Source organism: Rutilus rutilus (assembly GCF_951802725.1).
Source record: "Rutilus rutilus genome assembly, chromosome: 15".
Taxonomy (NCBI): domain Eukaryota; kingdom Metazoa; phylum Chordata; class Actinopteri; order Cypriniformes; family Leuciscidae; genus Rutilus; species Rutilus rutilus.
The window spans coordinates 10,341,803-10,368,090 of NC_140220.1; the positions used below are offsets into that span (position 1 = coordinate 10,341,803).

General features: G+C 36.8%; 2 protein-coding genes across 5 annotated transcripts in view; both read right to left on the bottom strand.

Moving 5' to 3' along the window:
* The window catches only part of adgrg6 (adhesion G protein-coupled receptor G6), a 45,661-nt gene extending 29,345 nt beyond the window's left edge, over positions 1-16,316 (bottom strand). For all 4 annotated transcript variants that reach the window (XM_084431894.1, XM_084431893.1, XM_084431892.1 and 1 more), the window contains exons 1-4: positions 16,014-16,316; positions 12,499-12,584; positions 3,510-3,863; positions 979-1,599 (exon numbers count right to left, since the gene is read on the bottom strand). In XM_084431894.1, the coding sequence (XP_084288020.1) occupies positions 979-1,599; positions 3,510-3,863; positions 12,499-12,584; positions 16,014-16,015 (1,063 nt within the window). In that variant the 5' untranslated portion in view covers positions 16,016-16,316. The remainder of the gene's footprint in view (positions 1-978; positions 1,600-3,509; positions 3,864-12,498; positions 12,585-16,013) is intronic.
* A 2,338-nt stretch (positions 16,317-18,654) lies between these two features.
* The window catches only part of vta1 (vesicle (multivesicular body) trafficking 1), a 43,628-nt gene continuing 35,994 nt past the window's right edge, over positions 18,655-26,288 (bottom strand). Inside the window, exons 6-8 of the mRNA XM_084432705.1 lie at positions 25,901-26,083; positions 24,821-24,898; positions 18,655-19,312 (exon numbers count right to left, since the gene is read on the bottom strand). Coding sequence (XP_084288831.1) covers positions 19,167-19,312; positions 24,821-24,898; positions 25,901-26,083 — 407 coding nt within the window. The 3' untranslated portion in view covers positions 18,655-19,166. The remainder of the gene's footprint in view (positions 19,313-24,820; positions 24,899-25,900; positions 26,084-26,288) is intronic.

A 26,288-nucleotide genomic window follows, 5' to 3' on the forward strand; every position in this document is an offset into this window, starting at 1 on the left:
AGAAAGTTAGTGAGTTAATGCTTTTGATCTGAGGCGCAAGGTTTAAAGCGACACTTTTTTTCCATGGGCTGCTGACCCAAGCTGTGCTGAGTATCTAGAGTTTCGGGAACCAAGCTAAGTGGATGAAAGCAGCTCCTGGTGAAGCTTGTTATGCATGTGAATCATTCCTGCCTTTGCTTTTCCACCCAAAGCTCATTACTCTACAATGGGAGTAAGAGGGCATTTGAATGACTTTTAAAGTGCTGTCTTCGGGAACGGGATGAGATTTGGTTCTCAAGATTCTTTCCGAAAAAATTTAACAGAAAATCCACTGGGAATGGTCAAACTAAGGCCCCTTCAAACCTGGCATTAACATCCATCCATATATGTATCCAGAAAGTCTGGATATCCTTTGGCTGAATTGCATTTACAACTTGCATGCCAATACAGCAGAAACGTATCCATGCAAGATGAAGAATAGCACTTAGATATTATTTCCGTGGTAATGTGCACATAACAAAACAACATTTCGGTGCACAACTTTTTCGAACGTCATCAAACTCATTCTTTGACCACCAATGAATGAATGTGGTTTAAATTAATCTTGGGTGCATTTACATGTTCGTTGTGATCACAGGACAGACAAAGCCTTCTCTGTTAGTGTAAAACATTTCTAACAAAAAAATAAATACATTTTCCTTTTCTTTCTAATGTATCTGTATTTGCTTATGTTTTTTCAAATGCTTTCTACCCCTGATTTTTTATGTATTAGGCACTTTTACTTCTCTGGTTTAGGATGTTAGATTTTTTTTTTTTTTTACAGTGAATTTAATAAGAAAATACAACAAAATATTAATCTAATATGAGATCGTCAGATTCATCAGACAAATAAATCAGTCTAATCGTATTTTGTTGATGTCACATGTAAACGCCTTACATTTCACAATTAATCAATCATAAACCAGCATCCACATAATATAGCTAAAACAGTATACTCACTGCAGCTGAGTGTGCTGTCAGTCTGCGTGTAAGTGCCCGGGATAGTCCAGAACCGATGATCCCAATCAACGACATTACCTACATCATCACAGGTGAGGGCAGACAGCTCGGAGTAGGCCATGGCATAATCCCACAATCGGAAATTGTAAACAAAGCCATCCAAATTCTGATCATCCACATCGACCGAGTTTGACCCTTTTCCTGCGAGCTGGAGGGTTCCCCCACCCTGCAGGGTGTAAACCAGAGAGGCTGAGCAGACGTTGGCTAGATAGTGACCTTCAAAGTACACTGCCACAAAGCCTGAGGACTTGGTCCAGGTGAGGCAGATGGGCTTCATGCTGGATGTGATATCAGAGCTAGTGATTTTGTCGTTTACAGAACAGTAGGAACCGACTATGAAAAGCTCCATGCCTCTGGTTGTTTTTTCAAATGCCAAAATGGATGTCCCATGAGCATCAGACAAGGTAAAGATGGTCTCTGTGCTCTTCTGGGCAGTGCGGGCGATCTCAAAGCACACAGTGAACGCAGTGAGAACAGGAATGGAGACTGAATTGGACACTCTCACTGTATTCTTGCTGCTGTCTGGCATTGTGACCTTCTGGTTCCTCAGTGACACTGCCACTGCAAGAGTGAAAAACCATTAGATATTAAAACTTGACACAAATGCACGTACTTAGTTAATGTGGGATAGAAAACCATTCATTCAAACCTCTTTATGATCTCCAAACCAGCTAAACCGGACATGTGAGTCTAAATGTGAGTCAGACGTGAATCAACTAATACAGAGTAACTGTTTTATAATACGTTTCATCACATGAGAAAAGAAGAGAAACATTAATGTCTGAAATCATCCAAGGTTGTCAGGAACATTATATTAAGAAATCATTCTAAGACAAGCATATTAAACTTCTTTCAAACTGGGAAGTCATATTATTTTGGCCATGTTAAAACTCCTCTTTTAAGTCCTATTTGCTGACACATTTCATTTAAATTGGCCGAAGTTTGTGTCTGTTGGCCGGCTCAATAAAAACCATAACCAATTCGGAATGGAAAAATACATCTCTTGTTGTGCTATTAGGTCCCTGCACTCTAATATTTGTGATGCTTTCTGACATAACCAGATGTCTATTTCTATCTAAGGATGACAGAAAAAGCAACAGGTTAGCCGAACACTGAAAGTTAATGAGATTGATCTCAAAAGTGTTTCATTTTCAAACTGGAAAATACAGTCTCTATGTGTAAAAGCTACTGGGTTTTAATGGGTCCGTTCCCACATGTCTGACTTCATTACTTAGGTTATTTATTGCTGGTTGTTATTTCTTTTGGAGGAGTTTGTGTTGTTTGATTGCAACAAGTGAACACATTTCTACATGTCAATTTATGTAGGCACCCTTGTTATTGGATAATGAGCTACACCTAGAAAAAAAAGTGTTTTTGCAACAAAAAGATTTATCACCCTCTATGAACTGAATTGATGAACTTCCTGTGCTGAAACAAATGTGTGTCTTCACAAACTCTTTCTGAAAATTCCGCAGAAAATTATGTTAAAATAATATTAAAAACATTTTTTAACTTTATTTCAAATAACTGCTGTTCTTTTGGAATGTTCTATCACAGGAATAAATTAAATTTCAAGATATAATAAACTAGAAAGCAGTTATTTTAAATTGCAGTAATATTTCAAAAGTGTACTGTTTGTACTGCATTTTTGATTAAATAAATGCAGCCTTTCTGAGTATAAGATACTTTTTTCAAAAACATTAAAAATATCTAACTAACCCCAAAGGTTGAATGGTTGTGTACACTTTTTACTATTTACTCTGAGGTGAAAACAGTTTTCCATATGTTTATGAAGAAAAAAAACTAAATGCATGACATATAAATGAAGTATTTAAAATGTATATTATCTGAAAACAATCTTACACAATCAAATTATCTTACACAATCAAATGAATAATCTCTTTTTTTTTCTGAAAAACAAGACAAAAATACTGATTAGGAAAACAATTTGCAGGCTGAAAGAATGAGAGAAGTGCAGAATATAAATAACTTAATATGATTAAATGTTTGTGACTGTGGGCATAAAAACACAATGAGATGATACCGATAGAGTGAAAGGCAAAGCTATATGCTGGAGCAGCTGTGATATGAAACAGAGCGGCAGAGTTTAGCAATGTAATCTTGATAAAGCTGCTGTTTATGAAGTCCGATGTTAATTCATAACATTCAAACATCGTGCTCCAGCTGTCACGCTCGTCAGGAACGATTATCTGAATTTGTTTTGAAGCCACAAAACCATAGCAAAACATAATTAATAGCATGCCATAAACCATAACAGGATACAAAGCATAAATGAATACAAATTATTAAACAAAAAAGTATTTTATTTTATGAAATTATTAAATAAAATAATATTTATTAATAATTTAAATTATTCCTTAAAATGTATCATTAATTAAATGAAATAACTTCACTATAAAACAATAGATAAATAACCATGCTGTGCAGAGCTCGCCATGTAATAAACATACCTTGCTTGTAACTGATATGGAAGCCTTTCTTTTGGACACTAAAGTCTGAGTTAAAGGAAACCTCCATCACATTGCCACTGGAGTTGAGAGTTAGTCCATTGGGCGTTAAGCCGCAAAATTTGGCATCACTCGTGCCAGTGTTGATGACGATGCGGTCATAGATGCAGCCTTGTGCTTCCTCGAGCTCGAAATCTAGGAAGGTGATCTGCACTATAAAGCCGGTCGGGGCCTGTATGGTCCACTTGCAGGCCTGACTGGGTGGGTAGTCACTGGGGTAGCAAGGGGAGGTAAAAGAGCCCTGGGAGTCGGTGAGTACCACATTGCAGCTGACGCTAGTCTGGCAGCTCTGTACTACTGTAAGCAAACAGGTCATATGTCACTTTACGTTGCATGGCCGAAGGACAGAGGTATTAGCAAAGGGCCAAGGACAGGAGTGAAATCAGATGACAGGAAGATGCGTTTAGACAGCCACCGGGTTAGTGCATCGACAGGGACAAAATGAGAGGGAAATTTTATCAGAAAAGATATCAGGGCTGGTCGAGATACAGTGAATTACTTTTGGAATCCGAAGTCATTATACCGTAAAGACAACCTAAAATCCTGAACTGCGATGTAACCATCTGATAGACAAGTCAACAACATCTCCAACCAAACCCTTTGAAGGGTTAGTTCAACCAAAAATATAATTGACCCACCCTTGTTCCAAAACCGTAAGACTTTTGTTCATCTTTGAAACACAAATTAAGATATTTTATTGAAATCTGAGAGGTTTCTGTCCCGCCATTGACAGTCTGCACAACTACCACTTTGACGCTTCAAAAACGAATCCATAGGAATTAAGTAGTTAAGTCAAAATTTTCTTTTGCTTTAAATGATGAACAGATTTTAGGCTTTAATTCACATTTAAACATTCATCAACTAATGTTGAGCTCAAGCATGTTCGCTTGACGTGCGAGAACCACTGAGGTTCATTCTCGTGTTACGCAGCATGTTTGAGCTTCCGCAAGAGGTTTGTTCTCGCGCATCCAGCAAGTACGGTTGAGCTTCTGTTTATGTTCGCTGATGAATGTTTATATGTGAATAAAAGCCTTAATTAAATCTGTTTATCATATAAAGCAATCCAGTCTCTTTAAAAACAAATTTGACTAAACCGCTCAATGCATATGGATTAGTTTTATGATCTCTTTATAAACTTTTTGACGCAACAAAGTGGTAGTTGCTGAGACTGTCAAAATTTCATTAACAATATTTTCATTTGTGTTTCAAAGATGAACGAAATTCTTACAGGTTTGGAATGACATGAGGGTGAGAAATAGCCTGGCAAGCCAGACCTACATCAAGATGTTAGGTCTGGCAACTCACCATAGACACGGCTCAATCCGAGGGGCGGGATAAACGGCTGTCCTTCAAATTCCCTCTGCACGCAATAGGACAGCGCTTCAACCAACCAGAGCGTTTTCCCAACAGCGGAGCTAACGTTAGTTGATAGATTCATCTTTTGAATCTGGCCGGCAAAACTACGAACACATCTTCCTTTTTTAAGAATGACTTACGTGCCGTTCTTTGCTCTTTTCTCAAAGAAAAACTCCAGACTCAGAGTCGCGGCCAAAGCCGATTCGACAGACTGTTCTCCAGCAGCAGCCATTCTTTGTTTTCAAGTAGCAGGGAACCGTCGCAACTCTGTCGTCATTATGTTAAGCCCGCCCCGCCTACTCCATACACGACGTGATTGGCCTGACCCAATTTAGGTTTTTGCAGCTGGAAAGTCAATGGAGAGTTGCTAGACTACCCTGGCTGCAAAATACATTTTGCTGCCGCTAGGGTGCGTATAGACTTCTAGGCTAGGTGAGAAACTGATAACAATTATTTTCATTTTTGCCTGAAATAACCCATTCAGAGCCCTCAAGTCGACTCACGGACATAAAGACTTCAACGCACTGGGAAAAAGACTTGACTCAGAGACAATGGCCTCTGTTCATGCTGCCCCGAACAGCACATAAGCAAAAACCGCAACACTTTTTGCCAAATTGAGCACCGCTGAGCGATTAAGCTTTCTCAAGATGCAGTGGCTCCCTAAGGACAAGTTTGATGTACGTCAACAAACATTACTGAGGGTTAAGCAATTCAAATTAAATGACAAACTAATTTAAATGATTTACAATGTGGGTGAATTCAAAAATTGAATTTCCATACAACTCTTTGCATTAAAAAAAAACATTCAGGCATAGCACCCCAAATTTTTTTTTGAGTATTCATAGTGGTTGGCTTCAAACTAACAGGTATAGTAATCAAACCTCTGGAGAAACAGGGAATTTGGGATTTGATGGTTTACACAGATTCCAGGTGGGGAACAATAAAGTTAGAGTATACTTTAATCGTGAGAACTGCTCTCTAATAGAATGATAAAGGGCATCCACCCTAGAAAGGGAAATTGATCTTCTGTTAAAGGGGACACAACTTAAACCACAGATTGCGCTCTCTTCAGAGACCTGAGTCGTTACATGCCTTGAGCTCACCAGAGTGGACAGTTGAAATAGAGGCTGGATTTCAGACCACTTACAATTCAATCCAAACTGTCAAGATGCCAAAACCACACACTTTTCTCTTCTCTTATTCTGTCAGAAGTGGTCTGACATCTAAAAGCATTGACAGACTCAAAAGATGCCCATTATCACTATTTTTGCTACTTATGACATTTATTTACTCTCTAACAAATTTGGTATACATTTTTGGCATAAATGGCATGGCTCTTCAAGTTGTTTGTGATTTGCTGGATAATAAGAATAAGGTTTATACATATATACTGATATTTAATATATATATATATATATATATATATATATATATATTAAAATGCCCATGGAATTAGACAAGTTTTCTACCTCATATCCAGGTTTTTCAAGGCATTGGGATCCCTGGTTCTTCAAAGGAAGCAAAGCAGTTGTTGAGGGGTGAATTAAATTATCTTAATTTTGTTGTTTTAGCTTATGTTAAAGCTTATTGGTCTTATTTTAAATCATTTTAAAGCATCTTAAAAGCTATACACTGCAGAAAGTTAAACATTACTGAACTCTAAAAAAGCCATCTGTATACAAATTACTGACATAAGCCCTATTCGCACTAGATTAGTGTTATCTGGGGACCTCGTGTGATTTAGAAATTACCCTCCCCACATCTGAATTTCGTGTGGCGCATTCGCACGGGATAAGCGAAGCCTGTGGTTTTACTCAAATTTACTGACTTATCTCCCTGATATGATGTCATTGCTTGGAAATGTCTTGTCGTTATAGGTCTAGCTGTATGAAATATCATAAACAGAAGAATGTTCTTTACCGCATCTCCATCTAATCATTCTTTTTGTTTTCGCTCTTCTGATGGTTTTCAGCGTTCTCTTTCTGCAGATTGTATAGTTGTATGGTGTATAGCGATATAACCCAGCACCCAAAATACTATCAAAACACTCCAACACAGCCTCCATTCTTCGCGAAAGATGGATAAAAAGCCGCACAGGAAACAAAAATCTTGAAAAAATGATATACGACCCCGCCAAATCACAGAGATGCCGATTCGCACGGGACTTATATTATCACAGGACCTGTGTTCAGTAAAAAATAGGGTAGGTCATTTGCGGGGGAAATTTTACTTTCCAAATTACTGACATGGCCGATTCGCACGGGATTAAGATCACAGACAACCTCCGCAATTATTACAAATGACTAGAGGTTACCAGGTAATACTAATCCAGTGCGAATAGGGCTATACACAATTAAAGTGAACACACAATTCTTGCAAAAGTGTTACCATGTGGTCGAGTTTACTAATTGAACAGCATTAACGGATAACTTTTTAATAAAAAAAAAAAAAAAAACACTAGGAAAGACTAGTGCTCGCTTCCCATAGCCCTGTGCCAGCATTCAAGCCAAATTTAAATGAAACTAAATTAGTCAAAATATGTAATAAAACCAACATTTGAAGAGTTACTCGGAATTTAATACAGTATAACACATTACGTGTTAGGGCTCCAAGGCAAAATTATCTTTGGCTGTATCGTTGGTAGTTGTAAACCATAAAACAATTAACCTAAATAGATTCTAATACATTTTATAACTGCCTCATTTTTTATTTAATTTCTCGTGAAAAGCCAGCAGACATTGTACATGCAAACAACACTTCGTAAATGTATAGCAGACCCATTTTATTGAAGTGTAAGCTAAGGTTTCTACACATTTGCATTCTTCTGGTCCCTTCTGGGGGATCAAATACACCACACAAATCAGAATGTCAAACCAGTCTGAACTGGGTCACTACAAAACCTGCCACAAACAAGACCCCATCGACACACCTGGGACAGAAAATGGTGGAAAATTTGTAACGGTTGTCCAGCAAAAACAAAGAAAGAGGTGAGGGGAAAAAAGATCATTCTTTCCGCCATCATGCCAGGGGTTTGAACAAGCAAGGAATGGGATCAGCTTTTGACAAGTGGCCTGTGAGTGTTTTGCAGAAAGAGGCTGAAATCACTATTGGACGGAATCACGCTACTGGAATATCCTGCTGTTTTATAGATGTGTGCAAAGCCGTCGGAGTGGGCCACAGTAAAACGAGGCACGACCAACTGTGCTACAGAAGCCACAGGTCTAACCTGGCAAAGCATCGTGTGCTGCTCAGATCCTGGTTCCCACCCAGGACGGGTTCATCTCAATACTGCGTCAGAGGGACCAAACACGTCACCTGCTTTTTTTAATGACCCTATTTGCACAAACTGTACAAAACAAGACATGGATCACTCCACTCAAAGGTCATTTACTTACTAGTGGGGTAATTCTACAAAACGGTTACAATTGGTCTCTTTCATATACATAAAAATGTCTTAAACATGAATACCTGATAACAACTTTCACTATGTGGTTAATATTATAGATTTTTTCTTAAGGTCCTTGCACACTGAGTCTGATTTTCGTCCGAAATTTTCACACGTTAAAAAATAAATACGACCTCACGTTGTGTCATAAAAAAATTCGGATAAAAAAAGATTTGAAATTCTTCCATTCCACATGACAAAAAGGTTTAATAATAATAATAATAATAATAATAATTTGTTACATTTATATAGCGCTTTTTCTGAGACCTCAAAGCGCTTTACATAGAAGGGGGGAATCTTAAAAGTTAGATTGTTAGTCTTATCAGTGGTCTAACAGCGCTCATAGAAGTCAAATTGATTGAGATGGCCAATCAAATCAAAGAATGCAGGGTTTACCGTTCACAGAAGCAGAGATTGAATTCCAGCGCGAAGTGTCAGTTTGATGTTGAAAGAGTGAGGTAAGATGTAAATTGTGAAACATTTAATATGTCAACTCTTTTACGAAAGAAATGTTAAACGACAGACAGTAACATCCAGTGATGCAAACTACTCAACTTTTTACCTCAAATATGGCCGTTTTAAATTGAAAATATGCACTTACGTGATTCAAGTAATTCCTAACTGAGTGTGAGTAGATAAAAATGTTTTGTGTTTTCAACATATAATGCATACAAATAAAAGTCCTATATTTTAATGCAAATATTATTTGCTAAATTATGAGTTCGTTCACTGTTCTATTTATGCTCATGCAATGTTCAGGACAGGGTTACGGCCTTGCATCACACATATATTCAAATATATTAACTTGAGATGGCACAATGCAATTTATCAACATAATTTTTTCTTAAAAACTCTTACTCAATCAAAATTGACCCCATTTACTTGGATGAATTGTTCACCACAAGACTAGTAATTTCACTAAGTTGATTCACAAATTATAATTTTTTTGCCTTTGTAATCTTTGATTGAAATCTTCCCCTCAAGAATGGCCTTGCTTGTCTGATGACGTCAGTTTGAGGGCTTGGGTATAACATCCTCTCCAATTGTCAGTCTGCCGTGAGCTTTGACAGCGATCCAATCAATTCCCAGTGGGATAAAACAAGCCACGCCCTCTATTTATCTCATTCAATATTCCATTTCACTCGGAAAGTACGTCACAATACTGAAGTAAAGTCGGTCACAACTTCTGTTTCATGGTGACTTTAAAATTGTATAAAATCTAAAGTCATGCTTTCAAATCACTTTATCAAATTGGAAAACGCACCCGTTTCATTGAATTGTTTTCTTGCACTATAATGATACACAGAAATAAACACTTGCAAAGAAAAATAATAATAACAACACTTAAGGAAAGTAATAATATGTTACAACAGCAATGTGTAAGCTATTTATTTCCTAGTTTTTGGTATTTTTCATCATCAACACTTTGGAAATACAGTTGGAATCTTATTCATGACAGGACAAAACTAACTAACTAACTAAACAAACAAACAAATAAGCTGCTGATATGATGGGATTTTAGCAGTGTTGTGAAGTGACTGCTGAAGAAGTGAAGGTCAATGAAAGAATGCCTGATTATACAGGAGAAAAGAAGAGCTTTGATCTCAAAATGTCCTTTTAGGAGAAGGCCGCTTAGTAAAGATGCCAAAAGATGGAATGTCAGATACACGTCACGGATCTCAGGCTAAAAAAGACCCGGGAGATTAAAATAGCCCTTTCAGCAGCGTCACATTTTGTGAAAGCTTTAATCCTGAAGGGTCTCATGTCTCTCACTCTCCTGGCAGTTTACCTGGTGTCTTTGTACCTCAGGTGTGCCGCATTTATCTGCCAAGAGTCAATTAACAGCTCACCCAAAAATGAAAATCCTGTCATCATTTACTCACCTCTCTGTCATGCCAGATGCCTGTATTATACTAATTGTATTCTTATTCATGACAGGGGGGGGGGAATTATAAATAAAAGTGAATAAAAGTGAATAAAAAAAATAAAAAAAATAAATAAAAAAAATAAAAATAAAAAAAATGCACTGTTGTGAAGTGACTGGATGAAAAAAAAGCTTGGTCATTCTTCCCAGCATCTCATTTTGTGTTTTATGGAAGGAAGAAAAAAGCAATCAAGGTTTGGAATGAGGTGATGGAATAAATAAGATCATTTTCATTTTTGGGGGAACTATTCCTTAATTGAGTCCATCACTTAAGCGCGCTGCTCTTGATCAACACGGAGCGGCTGTTCTGCAAAGATCCAGAGAGAATAAATTCTATAAACACACCCATGGCTCCTTGGCTTATGAAGCATGGCAGAAAAATAAGGGTTTCGTAGAACAAACATGTGACATGTTGAGTGTACATTTGCGGTTTCAGTATGAAAAACAACAACAGCATATTGTAAACTTATGCACAAAGGGGTTGTTCCCTCCACAGTCCATAATCACATCTGGTTTGAATAACAAGCTCTTGCACTAGGACAGTAAAGATTCCCTGTCTGGAATCTAGAGTCTGTGCGCGTTGTTTACAGAATGTGACAAATCAGATCTAATCAACAAATTATTTCATCAAGAATTTTCCAAGTTCGAGCAACATTTGATGTAGGCGTGATTTAAATGAGGTCTAGAATGCCTATGAGAGGCGTACCATCCTAACATGGTGCTAAAAATTGCTGTTGGCCTTCTACGCGTAACATTATTCTGTTTAAATAAACTGAATTTCATTGTTTAGAAAGAGCATTAGCTCTCGGTTGTCCGTTTTTTAAACTATTAAAGCACTTTAGAAATTTCCCTGATGCTGATTCCCAGCATTAAATCTGATCTTTGCTCTAAACCATTTCTGACAGGCATCCAACGACCATAAATGTTCCTACTTGGACCAATATAACAGTACGAACAAATCAGGCGAGCTGCGGTATGCGACTAATATTAAAAAGACACATGCTTTTCATATGCAGCTCACAAGGAACTTAAATTCAGCAACAACAGACCGATTAAGGATTTGAGCCGCCAGTTAAGAGCAAATCCATGTTGGTGCTGAAATCATTAATAACATGTCTGAATACTAATAATAACTCCATCTCAGTAACAGTATCTGTCGTAACAGAGATTATGTCAGCTTCACAAAAACAACTACAAATGTTGCGCGTAATGGCTTGCCAACAAACAGAAGCAGGCACGGTACACAGTTTACCATCCAATGCACACCGAGAGAGCTCATGTTTTATTTATGCATTTAGGATTATATGTGACCCTGGATCACAAAACCAGTCACAAGTCGCACGGGTATATTTGTGGCAATAGCCAACAATACATTGTATGGGTCAAAATGATCGATTTTTCTTTTATGGCAAAAATCATTAGGATATTAAGTAAAGATCATGTTCCATGAGGATATTTTGCAAATTTCCAACCGTAAATTTATAAAACATTTATTTTTGTGAGTGAATGCAGCACAATCGCGACCATAAATGGACAACTTTAAAGGCGATTTTCTCAATGTTTCGATTTTTTTGCACCCTCAGATTCATATTTTTCTAATAGTTGTATCTCGGCCAAATATTGTTCTATCCTAACAAACCATGCATCAATGGAAAGCTTATTTATTACGTACAAAGAAATGACCCATGTGACTGTTTTTGTGGTCCAGGCCAGGCTCACATATGTAGGATCATTATTCAACTATAAACTGATTATGGCTTTTTCTTTCTTTAAAAAAATAAATAATTATGTTTCTTTTTATGACTAAGATTGAAACAGTTGTGATTTCTAAGCCTACAAAATGCAAGGAAAAGGACAATAAAAGCATGTTAAAAGTGATTTTCAAAAGCATGATAAAGGCAAAGAGCAAGAAATGTGACCAAGTCCAAATGTAAGGAAGCTAAGAGAACATTTTAAACATGTACATATAGAAAATGAAAAGAGAATCACTGAAATAAGCCAGGAAGCAACTGAAAATATGAAATAAAGCATTAAAGAGAGAGAAAAAGGTGAATTAATGAGATGGAAGCAATGTTGATTAGCATGATGAGCAATATACATATCAAATCATATCAAATCAGTTCAGAATCAAACTACGGCTTACATTTCCAGACAACACACCATTTGCATTTGAACATTTTACATTTATATCTGCAGAGCTCCTTTACCTGTAGTAAAGCAGTTCAGCAGCAGGAAACCTGCGAGAGCATTCTGGAACTTCCATCTCCACCACCGACCGCTGATGAACGAAATCCTGCCAATCAGATTAAGCAAAATCAATTTTGAAACAAAACCACAATTTAATTTATTACTTATATGTAATTTTAGTATAGTGTAAATACACGAAAACCACAATTGCATTAGAGGTTTCATTAAATGGACTGCAGTTAAGGCCGGGATAAACTTTTGACGCAATGGATGTTTAAAAAAACGCGTTGCACAAAATGCAAATAGAACCATGAACTGTTGTTGCTTTCTGGTTTTCTTAGTCACTGACTCAAAACACTTCATACACGGCAACTAGCATAACCTTCATGCATAAGCTTTTCTCACTTTCTCTCACACACAGGAGTACAATATCTTTATTCATGCGTCTATAATTTGGGAGAACTTTGAAGGTTTAAATTATGTATTTGTGGCATGGAAATATTTTTTTTCCTTGTCAGAACAGTGACCGCAGCCATCCAAAAGCTGCCCCATTACATAATGACTAATCACTCTCCCACGTCAGCCATAAGAAGTTTGCTGAAAAAGATCACGGTTTACAAAAGAGGTACACCGCTATTTACAAAGCATAACTTGGAACGACGGGAAACTAGAGACTGAAAAAAACACAAGAGAGCCATTTATATTCAGTGTGTTATCTATTAAAGTGGAGTGTTGCTCTGAAGCAGTTAGCTCATGCATGTAAAATGTGTTAACGTATTAATATGTTAATGCTTAAAACTACTCTCATTCTTAGCGCGGTTTTAAGGACTTCACCCAAAATTTTTAATTCTGTCATCATTTACTCACAACTGTGTCGAACACAAAAGTCAATGGGGTCCAAAAAAAACAGAACTCCAGTGACTTTCATTGACATTTTTCACAATATTTTCTTTGGTGTTCTACAAAGTGATAAAGTCAAGAGGAAATAAAGTAATGCCGGTTTGGAACAACATGAGGGTGACTGAATTATCAAACGATGTTTAACCCTAAAATACACAAACTCCAATGTCCTTGCATGTTCAAAGAGAGGCAAGGATACTGACATATACGATAGAGCCTACAATACATCACATTAAGCAATGACTGCTGTTCAGAATGGATCACTATGTTGGTGCTTCAGATCCACAATAATGGACTGTACTGAGCACTGCCCAGGTGTCCCTGCTCTCTTTAAAGCTTTAATAGTGCTTCTGAGAAATTTTTATCACAGTTGGCTAGCTGCAAAAACAGCAATCCAAGGCTTTACTGGAAAGAGAAGCAGATAAACAACATACTTAAAAATAAAGGTTCTTCAATGGTTATTTGTAATATAGATCAAGAATTTTTTTTGCTTTATAGGGTTCTTGAGTTGGCTGTGGTTAAAAAAACGTTCTTGATGTTACATCTATGAAAAATATCTCAGAATATCGGTTTCCGAGTTCTTTGAAGCATCAGAAAATGTATGGTTTTCTGTAGAACTAAAGAATAAAAAGTACTTAAAACGGTTCTTCTTCTGCATCAAGCAGTAAAACCTTAGTTAGAAAATCTACAAAGCATGCAACACTAATCCATCAAATCAATCTCAGATGAATCAACTGCACATATCTGTGATTTCACTACAAAACATTCAAAATTTGAAATTGGGGACATTAATTACCAACCCCTGGTCTGAAATCTGCTTCCAAGAAGACAAGTTCTGTTGAGGCATTATCAGAAGTTCATGGAAAATGAAGATTCCAGTGGGAGATGATAACCACTAGAGACCTCATAAGTTATTCTGATGAAGACATTATATGTTTGATTGGGCATTGCTCATCTACATTAAGATTACAGTGATAAATGTCTTCATTATAACAAATGGATGGAAAATTCCCTCCATCTGGGACAGAGTATGTTATAATGAGATTATCGCAATGCTTCATTTGATACTATGGTTAATAACACCTCAGTCTGTAAGCTTTTGTTGCCAAGACTAGAAATGTGTGAAGTTACAAGATCCTGTGTGAGGTCTCGAGATCTTGTTTCATTTCAACAACCATTGTCGAAAGATAATGGAGATCTCTATTTCCAGCCCACAGTGCAGTTTAGCGAAGGCAGAATCAGCCAGCAGAACAATAGATAGGGCGCTGAATTCATATTTTATTAAACAACCACAACATACCATCAATTGCATTCATTAGCAGGCCACAATGGTGGAATAATATAATTTAAAGGGACACGATCCCTTTAAATGAGAAGAGAATCTTATCTAAGAGGAATGTAAGTCAACACCCTGAAATAAATCATTGTTACAAATCAGAATGTTACTACATATTTTTCAGCCTTAAATAAACAGCCTCACAGCAACTCTGTAAGTTGGAGCATTTGTCGCCACAGTGATCATTTATTTAGACCATTATATAAAATTCATGTAATACATGACATTATAGGACATATGAATAATGTTCAGAACGCTCCCCTAAGCGTATGTAAATACACATGAATGGGGTCAGCGACTCAGGGGACCCTGCAAACAGCATAAAGAACTTGATTCATCATGGCAAAAAATGAGTTGGAAAACCAGAAACAGTGCCTTGTGGTATTCATACTTCACAAAAGTCATAATGAATAATAATAGGAATACTAATATTAATATAGACTTTAAAGCTTTGGGAATTCGAAATATAAAACTGTACAAAATAACAACCCCTAATGAATTACAAAGTGAAACCTTTAGAAGTGACTGAAAATACAGCAAGACTTCAAGAGATTATTAACTTCAGAAGCTGTCAACACTACAGGTAAATTGAATATTCATCATCCTCACATTTTTTTTCTGACATGAGCTCATCTCATCTAATGACATAAGAAATTCCACATTACATACTTCATGGTTGTGACTTAAAATCAAGTTAACAGTCGGGCATCAAATGTCTAATTGTCCAAAACGCTGTAGCCTATACGTGTAGGCAGGCAAGACAGACTATGAGTGGAAGCTATAATTTAGACGTAGACATTTTAAATACTATTTAGTTGTTTACAGTTTTATTTGCGGCCATCTAAAAGTCCAATAAGCAATTCATCTGCCCACCAACACTGTAATGCGACACCCATTCTTTTGGGCCATGGATATTTCACTTCACTGGTCAAAACAGTAAGTAAAGTGCAACAAAAATATGCACAATACACCTATTATACCAACAAACAAACAAGATTATGTGCGCTTTCCATTTATGAGTTAAAGATAGGCTATAGGTAAAACACGCAGCTGTCTCAACGGATCACTGTTTCTAATTGTATTATTATTAGGATTAATTTTAGACGATATTTTGAACTTTTCAAAGGATGCCAATCTCTTTGGTCAAATGATATTATCACAAAAACTACCTAATCAGAGACCTTATTGCCAGCGAACGTTAAACAGTGAAAACCATTTTTTATATATATATTAGATATAGCTAGTCCGAATATCCCATTTCACAAAGAAACAAATAGGAAGTTAAAAAAAGTTACTTACATTATTTCATTGAAGCTCGTCTCGTTGAAGAACCATTATAGCCTATCTCTTCTCCTGTCTGAACAACTTTAAGAGAACTTTGAGAGGCAGCCCACCATCAACTTTCACGCGCCACGCCAATGCTTAGCAAAAACATTTCATAATCGGAGATATTCTTAAACCAAGTGCAATATCTATTTTGGATGAATGAACCTGTTCTCCGAGCAGACAGATGCTGGTTAAAGCGTTAACAAGAGTTTACTAGACAAAACTGTTCTTGTCCAACCGCTGGAGGCAGTTCTCAACAGAGCCCCACCCTACAGTAAGAGAAATCCCGAGGAGACCCCGCAAAATAATAAATAAATAAAATATGAATACGTTGTATTAGTTCTTGGTACTCATTGGGATTAAATATGAAATTGGCAGCAAATAACAATGTCTAATTAAAAGTGACACATAATTATGTTTAATTATATTCACATCTTTATATTTATACATTTGGATGTAAAAAAAAAAAAACGCGCAGTTATTTATATGTCGATAGAGTAGGCTACACACACACACACTCATATGCTATATACTCATCTCATATATATATATATATACACACACACACACACACACACACACACACACACACTCTCTCTCAGACACAGACTATATATATATATATATATATATATACACATACATACACACACACACACACATATATATATATACTTTTGTATGTTATTTTGCATCATTTTAAACTCAACCAAACAAAAATTATGTGAGAAATTTTACATGATATACAATTAGTACATCATTATATCCAACACTTGTAAGATATGTATAAATATAGGCAAATGTATATCTGCAAACAAATACATACAGTAATAACCACATAAAAACAATTTGCTTGTGCTTAAATGACGATTACTAATTTCATACTTTTATGAAAAATTATTATTATTATTATCAAATTATTACTTCTTATTAAAGACCTTATAAAACAACTGTAAAAATGATTTTGTCCTCAGTAACCCATGCTATCTACTTTGTTTTCAACGTCAGAGAAGATCTTCCAGTTAGATAGTTCCTACAAGTCGGATAACTGTATTTGCATGTACCTCAGATACTTACATTTTAGCGTCAGGTCAAATTTCATGCTCTACAGAAATTTCAGGTTATGTAGTTGTAACCAATTCCTGTTTACTACAAGCCTGTGAGCTGATGTATGAATGATAACACTACAAATATTGTCATCGTTTATTTGGATGAAGAGCCTGCCTCTTTCTTTGAATCAGATAGTGTATCTCTGTGGGGACTGTTAAGTTTTGATCTATTGTGGGTGTGAGAACCCATAGACAATAACATGGACATTTATTATAGGCTAGCTACATTTATGTTTTGTTTAGTATTGAGATTTACAGCCACAGTGATGTTTTATCACCATAACACAGGACATCGCCTGAAGATTTTGAACTTAAACCAACTAAAGAGCCAGAAATTAGGATTTGTATAATCCTTCCAAATGCTTTGCTGTTCAAAAATGACTTATTTGGCTCAATAGCCAATGCAAAACATGGTACATTTGAATGATAACGCTATAAGGAGAAAAAAGATGAACCGGGTTCTCGATTCCCACAGCACTGATAGTGATCAAGTAATAAACTTTATCTGTGCGCGTCAATGTCAATACCCTTAAACACACTTTAAAACACTAAAGAGAGATTACAAAGTCACAGAATCTGAAGAATGTCGTCACTCAGAATAAAAGGTTAAAATGACAAAGCCATTATGGTTTAACCGTCCTCTGTATGTCAGTGGATATGCACTCCTAGATGGATTTTATCAGAAGCAATATATTACTTTGTAAATTCACTTGAGCCAATTAAACTGAGTACAAAGGAGTAAGACAGGTAAGGATGGAAAATCCCAGGTGATGTTCATTTGCATCCGCAATGAGGCAGGAAAGGATTCAGGCAAATGCAGATGCATGCAGTGATAGCTCAGTCAATGCCCTTTCTATTACACTTCAGGCTAAACAGTGGAGAGAGAGGAAAACAGTGGCACCGCTAATTCAACCGCAAGAATCACAAATTGGGCAGAAAACAACAGGAACTATCTATTGTAATTAATTGCTTCTGGCAAATGCACACTGAACTGACCAAGTTCATTCATGCATATGGCTAAATGGGTTGTGCCTAATAATAATAATAATTATTATGTATTTTTTTATTACCCATCATAATGTAACTAAACTCAGTGCCTCTGAAATGCAATATCACACTCATGTTTTAATCTGCAGGAATACTTACGGTGTCAGATTCTTACTGTTACTAGCATCTGGAATAATTCAAATATGAACAAAGTGCCAAGCATTAATGACAGTGAAGGAGAAAATACCAGTCTTTCTAATTTAATCTAGTCAAATAAACTGCACAAATGGGTCCAATTGATTTGGCCTTTTAATTGACTGATTTAAGACACTATTATAATCCTCATTCATTTTCTGACGCTTATTGTTTACATAATGTAATGCATACACCTTATTTAGCAGCATATAATGACTACATTTAATACTTAAGCACCAAAAAGCTAAATAAAGAATACATTTTTCATTAAGGATTATAATACAAAGGAAAAAATACACTGCAAATGACCAAAAAAAGTCAAATAAGAGTCAAAAAAAGATTTATTGTTGATCATAACAACACAGAAAACTTAAGTAAATGACTGCAGAATCCTTCCACCTTAAGCATATACAAAGGAGTAAACAGAATGTAGTAAAATTAGTTAAGGGCAAAGTCACTCTAATGCTCATGTTTCAGAGTTTTCAGATGTCTAATAGATATCTTGAGACATGCTGTCATGTCCATGCATATCTAACCAAACTGTTGCGAAGCCAGAAAACTTCAAACCATGAATATGTATTAACTCCTCAAAATTTGAAAGGGTCTTTTCACATGCACCTGATTTTTTTTAGTGTTGCATCTTTGTCTCATTGGTCTAGTAATGAAAAGCTATTGACATCCAATATGACTGAAACAGATGTTGTATTGAGTGATGTGGGGGTGTCCTGTGGAGCTTCTCTTTTTGATACAGATGGGGCTGGGGAAATGGCCCTTTTTCAGTTCATCTGGGCCAGATCTCTGATAAAGTGGTTTTAAGGGGGACAGCACAATGGTTTCATTCTTTGCCAGTGGTTAGAAGCTTCAGGGCCTTCTGCAGATTCTGGACGGCAGTGCCCACATCCTCATATTGCAGTGCACTGCCTGCATATTTACAGTATTTCTGAGCCCGAGTAAAGTCTTCTGGTGTGAGCCGCAAGTCTCCTGTAAAGAGCAAAAGAAATGATTAGTTGTATTCTCTAAGGGTGAATTAAATGTATCAAGTGACAGTTGCAGCACATGCTAAAAAGAATGTTCTTGAGCATCAAATCAGGATATTAGAATGATTTCTGAAGAATCATGTGACACTGAAGACTGGAGTAATGATGCTGAAAATTCAGCTTTGTCACAGGAATAAATTATATTTTAAATTGTAATAATATTTCTCAATATTACCGTTTTACTGTATTTATGATCAAATAAATGCATCCTTGGTGAGCATAAGAAAATTATTTATGACCCCAAACGTTTGAATGGTAGTGTACATTAGCTATAATATAATAGTGAATATATAAATGATATAAATATAATATGAGACAGATACAGATACTATTACCAGAGTATTTAAATGATTCTCAGGGGAAAATTCTGGAAAAGCAAAGCACCCATTTCACACATGCATGTCTCTCCAGTGGCCAACAGCACATTAAATTATAGGGTGAGTTGAGGTTGGGCTAGTTTATGAATACTTAACTTCATGCATCTGAAATATTATAGTCATGGTGCACAAATGCCTTTACCACAATGTAAACTACGCTGGCTCTCACAATGACACTCTGAGTGACAGTTTGAGCTGAATCCATAATGTGGGAACAAAATAATGAACTGGACAGAGACGACCACCAAAACATTTGAGAGCTTTCAAAACAGTTTAAGGTACAGCAGTTCTGGGAACCTAAAAAAGATCTCTAGATCCTGTCTCCTCTCCAGTATTAATATTTAACCACAATACATTTTTTGTCTCATTCAAAAGCATTGCTTGCACCTCGATTACTAAAGTATACACAGACTGGGAAGACTATAACCACAGAGCTGTCTCAACTGAGAAGCTCGACTTCAAGAACATTTCAACAAGTTAAAATACTGGTAATGTTATGACCTTGGTCGACTTTGGCTGTAGAGGGGGTGAAATGTGGAACAGAAGTTTAATTGGGACACACACTGGTTCATTCTTATGTGATAGATTTACAAATATGAATCTACTTAATATATGCTGACGAAAAGAATGCAGAATGCATAACCAAAGACTGTATTAGAATGCCTTTAACATTTGAGGACTTGCTTAGAAAGTTACTCTTCGGTTGGTGAAGCAGGTTTGAAGACTAGCTTGATTAGGACTTTAGACATGGCTTGTAAGTACACGTCCAGAGACGAAAGGATTTGCTTGTTAACTAAGATGGATTTCCCAGTTGCATTGCAGTGACATGATCCATCTTGGGATTTGTTGTAATTAGGGGCCAAGCATCGAAGGTGCGGAGGCACCTATTGAAATTGTTGGCGTTCTTCTTATTAGGGGCCAAGCACCGAAGGTCCAAAGTTTCACTCATGTTTATGGCAATAACTTTTGAATCATAAGGGCTAGAAACAAAATATGTTTTTCTCTGATTCCCTAGCTCAAGACGATTGCACCCTATGACGTCATTTTCCATTATGAAAATGTTGAATTCTCCACAAAAAAAAAACCTACTTTTTCGAACTCCTCCTAGGCCGTTGCTCCGATTTTCATGAAAATCAAATCAGATCATCTTCAGACTATGCTGGCAAAAAGTTATCAAAAGCTTTTTGATAAACCCAACGGTTATCGAATAACACGCAAATGAAATTGACGTAGAGCACAAGGCTGTCTCTCCGCAACGCTTTATCGTCTTCAGACAACACTTGGTACGTCATCACAAGCATGACCTGAGGCTACATGCTGCGTTTCGGCACAGCGCCACCTACTGGTACGGAGATACGGAAATAGGCTATATTTGCTTATAACTTCTGAACTGAGTCCGATTTTTAGCTAAATCGAATCGTATCATTTCCAGACCGTGCCGACTAAAAGTTATGGATTTCGTGACAATAGACGAAACCGTTTTTGTAGGCATGCTGCCAAAATAACTATTCAGGCTTTATCTCTGCAATACCTTGACATTTTGACACCAAACTTTGTATGTGTCATTGTCACCTCACTTTGACCACACCACATAAATGTCGTAACTGCGCCACCTATTGGTCGAAAGTGATAATCCATTAAATCATATATTTAGTTAATGTATATGATTTTTCAGCCATTTTGCCTAAATTCATCTTTAAATGTCTTTAATTGCTCCTTGCTGCAGTTGGTCTGACGCTCCCAAACATGTTGGCATGTATTATCGTCTTCTTTGCGCTTGGCCCCGATAATGGCTGCTTGCAGCTATATTTAATAATAGGTTTGTTATTGTTTGGTGCAGGTAGTCTCGGGGGCCTGTCAGTGTATAAGCTTGTTTGCTGTCTTCTTAATCACTGCAAGTATTGATCACCAGTAACTACTCTGAAAAATAGGGATTGGATGAGCATGGGTTTAGAAAAGGAATTTAAATTCATTAAATTAATTACTTTTAATTGATTTATAAAAGCATAATAAAGCATAAGGTTTCAGAAGGATAAAATATTTTACACTACCATCAGTGGCGTAACTTTGTTTTTTATAAAGTGGGTGGGTCAGGTGTGTGTGGGGGGAGGGGTTGCTAATACAATGGTATATCAGAAATATGTACAATATACACTCACCTAAAGGATTATTAGGAACACCATACTAATACTGTGTTTGACCCCCTTTCGCCTTCAGAACTGCCTTAATTCTACGTGGCTTTGATTCAACAAGGTGCTGAAAGCATTCTTTAGAAATGTTGGCCCATATTGATTAGGGTGGTCCTTATCAAGTCCAATTTTTTTTTTTGTGCTAAATGTTAGTGTCTTAACCTCTTAAACTGTTCCTTTTAACTTCAAAATTGGAAATATGCAAAAATGTTGACAAAAAAAAAAAGATATTTAGAGGTAGCTCAATCATGTGGAAGATTGCCTATGTTAAGCTGTGCAGCGTTATTGTGATATGCAAGTAATATTAAAAGTTGCTGCAAATGAACTACATTTTATTGAAATCAGAGCAACACTGACATGACAACAATGACAACAATCTCAAAAAAAGCACAAAGTTTTCAACAATCCCTCATTTCTGATGCTCAGCAGCCAGTGTTGACTTTTTGCAGTCTGGATAGATCCGTCGGTGATCTTCCACCACATGAAGGAGAAACTGCAATTGTTCTTCAGAGTGTGTGAGATAGCCATTGTATTCTTGAATCAGAGCCACTCCTCTCTCGGCGTGATCATTGACTACTTTCATTGCATGTATAATTGCCTGTGCCTCCTGATAATCTGCTTGATTCGGCCAAAGTTCCGGGTCAATTTCAAGGAACGTAATGTAATTTTTTAAACCAAAAAATGTACTCTAAACCCAAACAATAACCAAGGTGATCATCAATAGAAATATGTATTGATTCCACCAGGAAAGGTAAATCTGCTAAACCGGGTCATGGATGGATTAATTTGGATTTAGTTTCTACAATAAGTAAACTGAGATATGCATATACAATACATATTTAGGAATATATGGAGCATATGGAATATGTGGAGATTTTTTTGGAATTTTACTAGCCAGGTACAATACCAATTCAAATTATCGTTTTTTACGAAAATCATCAAAATCTCAGAAAGTTTAAAGCTATTGATCTACCAGTAATTATTATGTTACTGCCATAAAAATTGGCATGCTGTATTTTCTCATGTAAAGGAACAATTTGAAGGGTTAAGAGCATGACAATTGGAGACTTTAAAAATAAGGACCACCCTAATATTGATAGGAAAGCATCTTGCAGTTGATGGAGATTTGTGGGATGCACATCCAGGGCACGAAGCTCCCGTTCCACCACATCCCAAAGATGCTCTATTGGGTTGAGATCTGGTGACTGTGGGGGCCATTTTAGTACAGTGAACTCATTGTCATGTTCAAGAAACCAATTTGAAATGATTCAAGCTTTGTGACATGGTGCATTATCCTGCTGGAAGTAGCCATCAGAGGATGGGTACATGGTGGTCATAAAGGGATGGACATGGTCAGAAACAATGCTCAGGTAGGCCGTGGCATTTAAACGATGCCCAATTGGCACTAAGGGGCCTAAAGTGTGCCAAGAAAACATCCCCCACACCATTACACCACCACCACCAGTAAAATGTGTTTGTGTACCTTAATGGTCAAGTGGTAGAAGCGTGTCAGAGGTTCTGGGTTCTAATCCACCCTTGTATAGTTTTTTTTTTCTCATCAAAACCGAATATGTTCATCAGTGATTGTATATCAAGACCAGGGAGACGATTGTGTGCATTTTGTTTTGTGATTTCACCGAAACGAATAGAGTATCCACAACAGCGTTAAGTGACAGATGTGTGAAGTGCTCGTCTGTGTGAAGTGCTCGTCTGTGTGAAGACTGAATGAGCCACAAGAGAACTCTGAATCTGTATCCAGCGCATATAGTTTATATAGTATCATATTATCCTATGTTACTTTTCTTATTAACTTTACTAATGTTAAACTGACAACCAAATCAGATTTGTAATAATTGAAGTAATAATCCACTTTTCCGGAGAGTTCGCTTTGGCAAGCTGTTTCAAACTCCCAAAACGAACATAGTTTCGGCCTGATTTTGTTCGAAATGAAAATCACATCACTTCATTCTTCGATTTCGCTTGAAGTATATCGGCGCCTTAATCCCTGGTTTCAAGGACGACCCCTAAATCAACACCTCACATTCAGAGCCATGTTTCACATGCCCAATTAGTGTCTTATGAGGCATAGACTTTCCCTTCAAACCAATTAGACAATGTCATGGCCAATCTGTTGTCCCGGAAAGACCCTGACGGTTAAGAGAGGATAAGAAAAGCAATTTGCAGTATGACATTGCAAACTTTTCATATGGAGGTTGTAGATGTTTTTTTGTTTTTTTTGGGTACGTGGTTCTATACAATATTAATGATGACCAATATTTATGTATTGTCTTCCTTATTTGTCCCCATCTGAGCACCTGCTATGATAGCAGACAGACTTCAATTAGCCAAAACAATATCAAATGATACTCTGTTGTCACTGTATACATGACTGGTTTGGGCTAGAAAAGTAACTTTTGTCATCTCAAATTTGTAACTGGACAAATTGCATCTTGCACTGCAAATCGTTCAATCTGCTCTATTTCTGACAACTGCAACAATAAAGGGCAGTCAGAAATGACCTCACTCATTAGCCAAATTATTTAATTGGCAGACTGAATATCAACACTAGCTTTGGACACAATCAGCATTAATTCTTATTAAAGGTGCATTCCAGTGACACAGTGAATGGTAGTGATGGAATGTCATCTTGAGCTTCGTCTGTGGTCGTTGCATTTTGGAAAGCCAAAACCGTGAATCTGCTTTCCACAAAGCATTAATTTATTTAGAAAAGCCAGTGCAATGTGTGCTTTTTCCTCTGCCCATTTGAGCAGAAAATGAGATCAATCACGTTGGTGAAATGAGGTCCTATTCTTTTGGTCACGATTATTTGCCAGGTTCGGTGAGATTGGATTTCAGTACAGAGTTGTCTTCACACAAAAAGCTTACCTTCCTGGGTATTGTTTAGAAGCGAAGGATCGACCACTGGCATGGCTCGTGGAACAGGCACTGGTTTGATGGGCTGTGCTGCTCCAAAAGAAGTGAAAAAGTCAATTTAATCATAAACATAAATGCACTTTTGCATTTGCAATCATGGCTGATAGGATGTTGAAAAACTGTAATGGATGAATTAACTAGTCCACCACTGTAATTGATTCAGAGTTAGACAGGCTTAGCTATTAGCTATGGCTGAGCATAATCTTTCCTTAGGGAAAAAAATAACAAAAGCTACATTTTATATGAAACCATGTTCAATTTGGTTTCATCTAAAGAGTCCGAGAGCTGACATGGAGTCAAACACACGAGCAAGGAAGTGAGTACATGCAATGCATGATCAAATTAAGTGGCTGCATGTGGGGTGCCATGTTGCAGATTAGTCATTTCCGTGTCTGGAAGCTGAGGTACTAATCACATAGGACAGCAGTTACCAAGGGAAACATGCCCCTCATGGGGACCCTCAGCCTACCTTTTTGCTCTTTAAAAAGGAAAACAGGAAACCAGAATGGGAAATATAAATGCAAACACACTACAGCTCTGTCCCAGCACTCTGAGAAATACTGGCTGAGATACCAAGGCTGCATTTATTTAATCAAAAATACAGTAAAAACAGTCATATTGTGAAATATAATTACAATTTAAAAACTATGTTCTATTTTAATATATTTTTCAAATGTAATTTATTCCTGTGATAACTTTAGGCATCATTACTCTTGTCTTAAGTGTCACATGATCCTTCAGAAATAATTCTGATATGTTAACTTGGTGCTCAAGAAACACTTATTATCAATGTTGAAAACCGTTTTTGTGGCAACCATTTTTTTTTTTTCAGAATTTTTGGATGAATAGAAAGTTTAATTCATTTGAAAGAAAAAATGTTTTTACTGTCACTTTTGATCAATTTAATGCATCCATTCTGAATATATATATATATTTTTTTTTTATGGCTACCCCAAACTTTTGAACAGTAGTGTATATTGGAAACTTGGCAGATGGTTGTAAAGTAATTCCAATAAAGCTCAGCTAGCTTACCTTCTGGATGGGGAATATCTGCAGGTGTATTGGCTGGGGCGTGAGACCCAGGAGGTATCTGAATATTACTGAAATTGGATGCTGGGGGTTGGTTTGACGGATGACCGTGGAAAGAAGGCTGGGATTGGGGTGGATCGTAAGGGCCTTGTGAAGGACCACCACCCTCGGCGCCAAACTCATCATCTAAAGTAAGGAGAAAAAACAAGCGGATATGTTCATGCATTGCACTGTCAAAATTAAGCTTTTGTGAAGTGCCCAAAAAGTTTGACTTTTTTTAAAAAGCCATTGTTCTGGGAGTACTGATCGAACTAATGCGATTCAGAATGAAGTTTTCCTTCCTAGAGTCATTTTTCCACAACTAATGGAGCTCTGAACAGTCTGCTTCCAG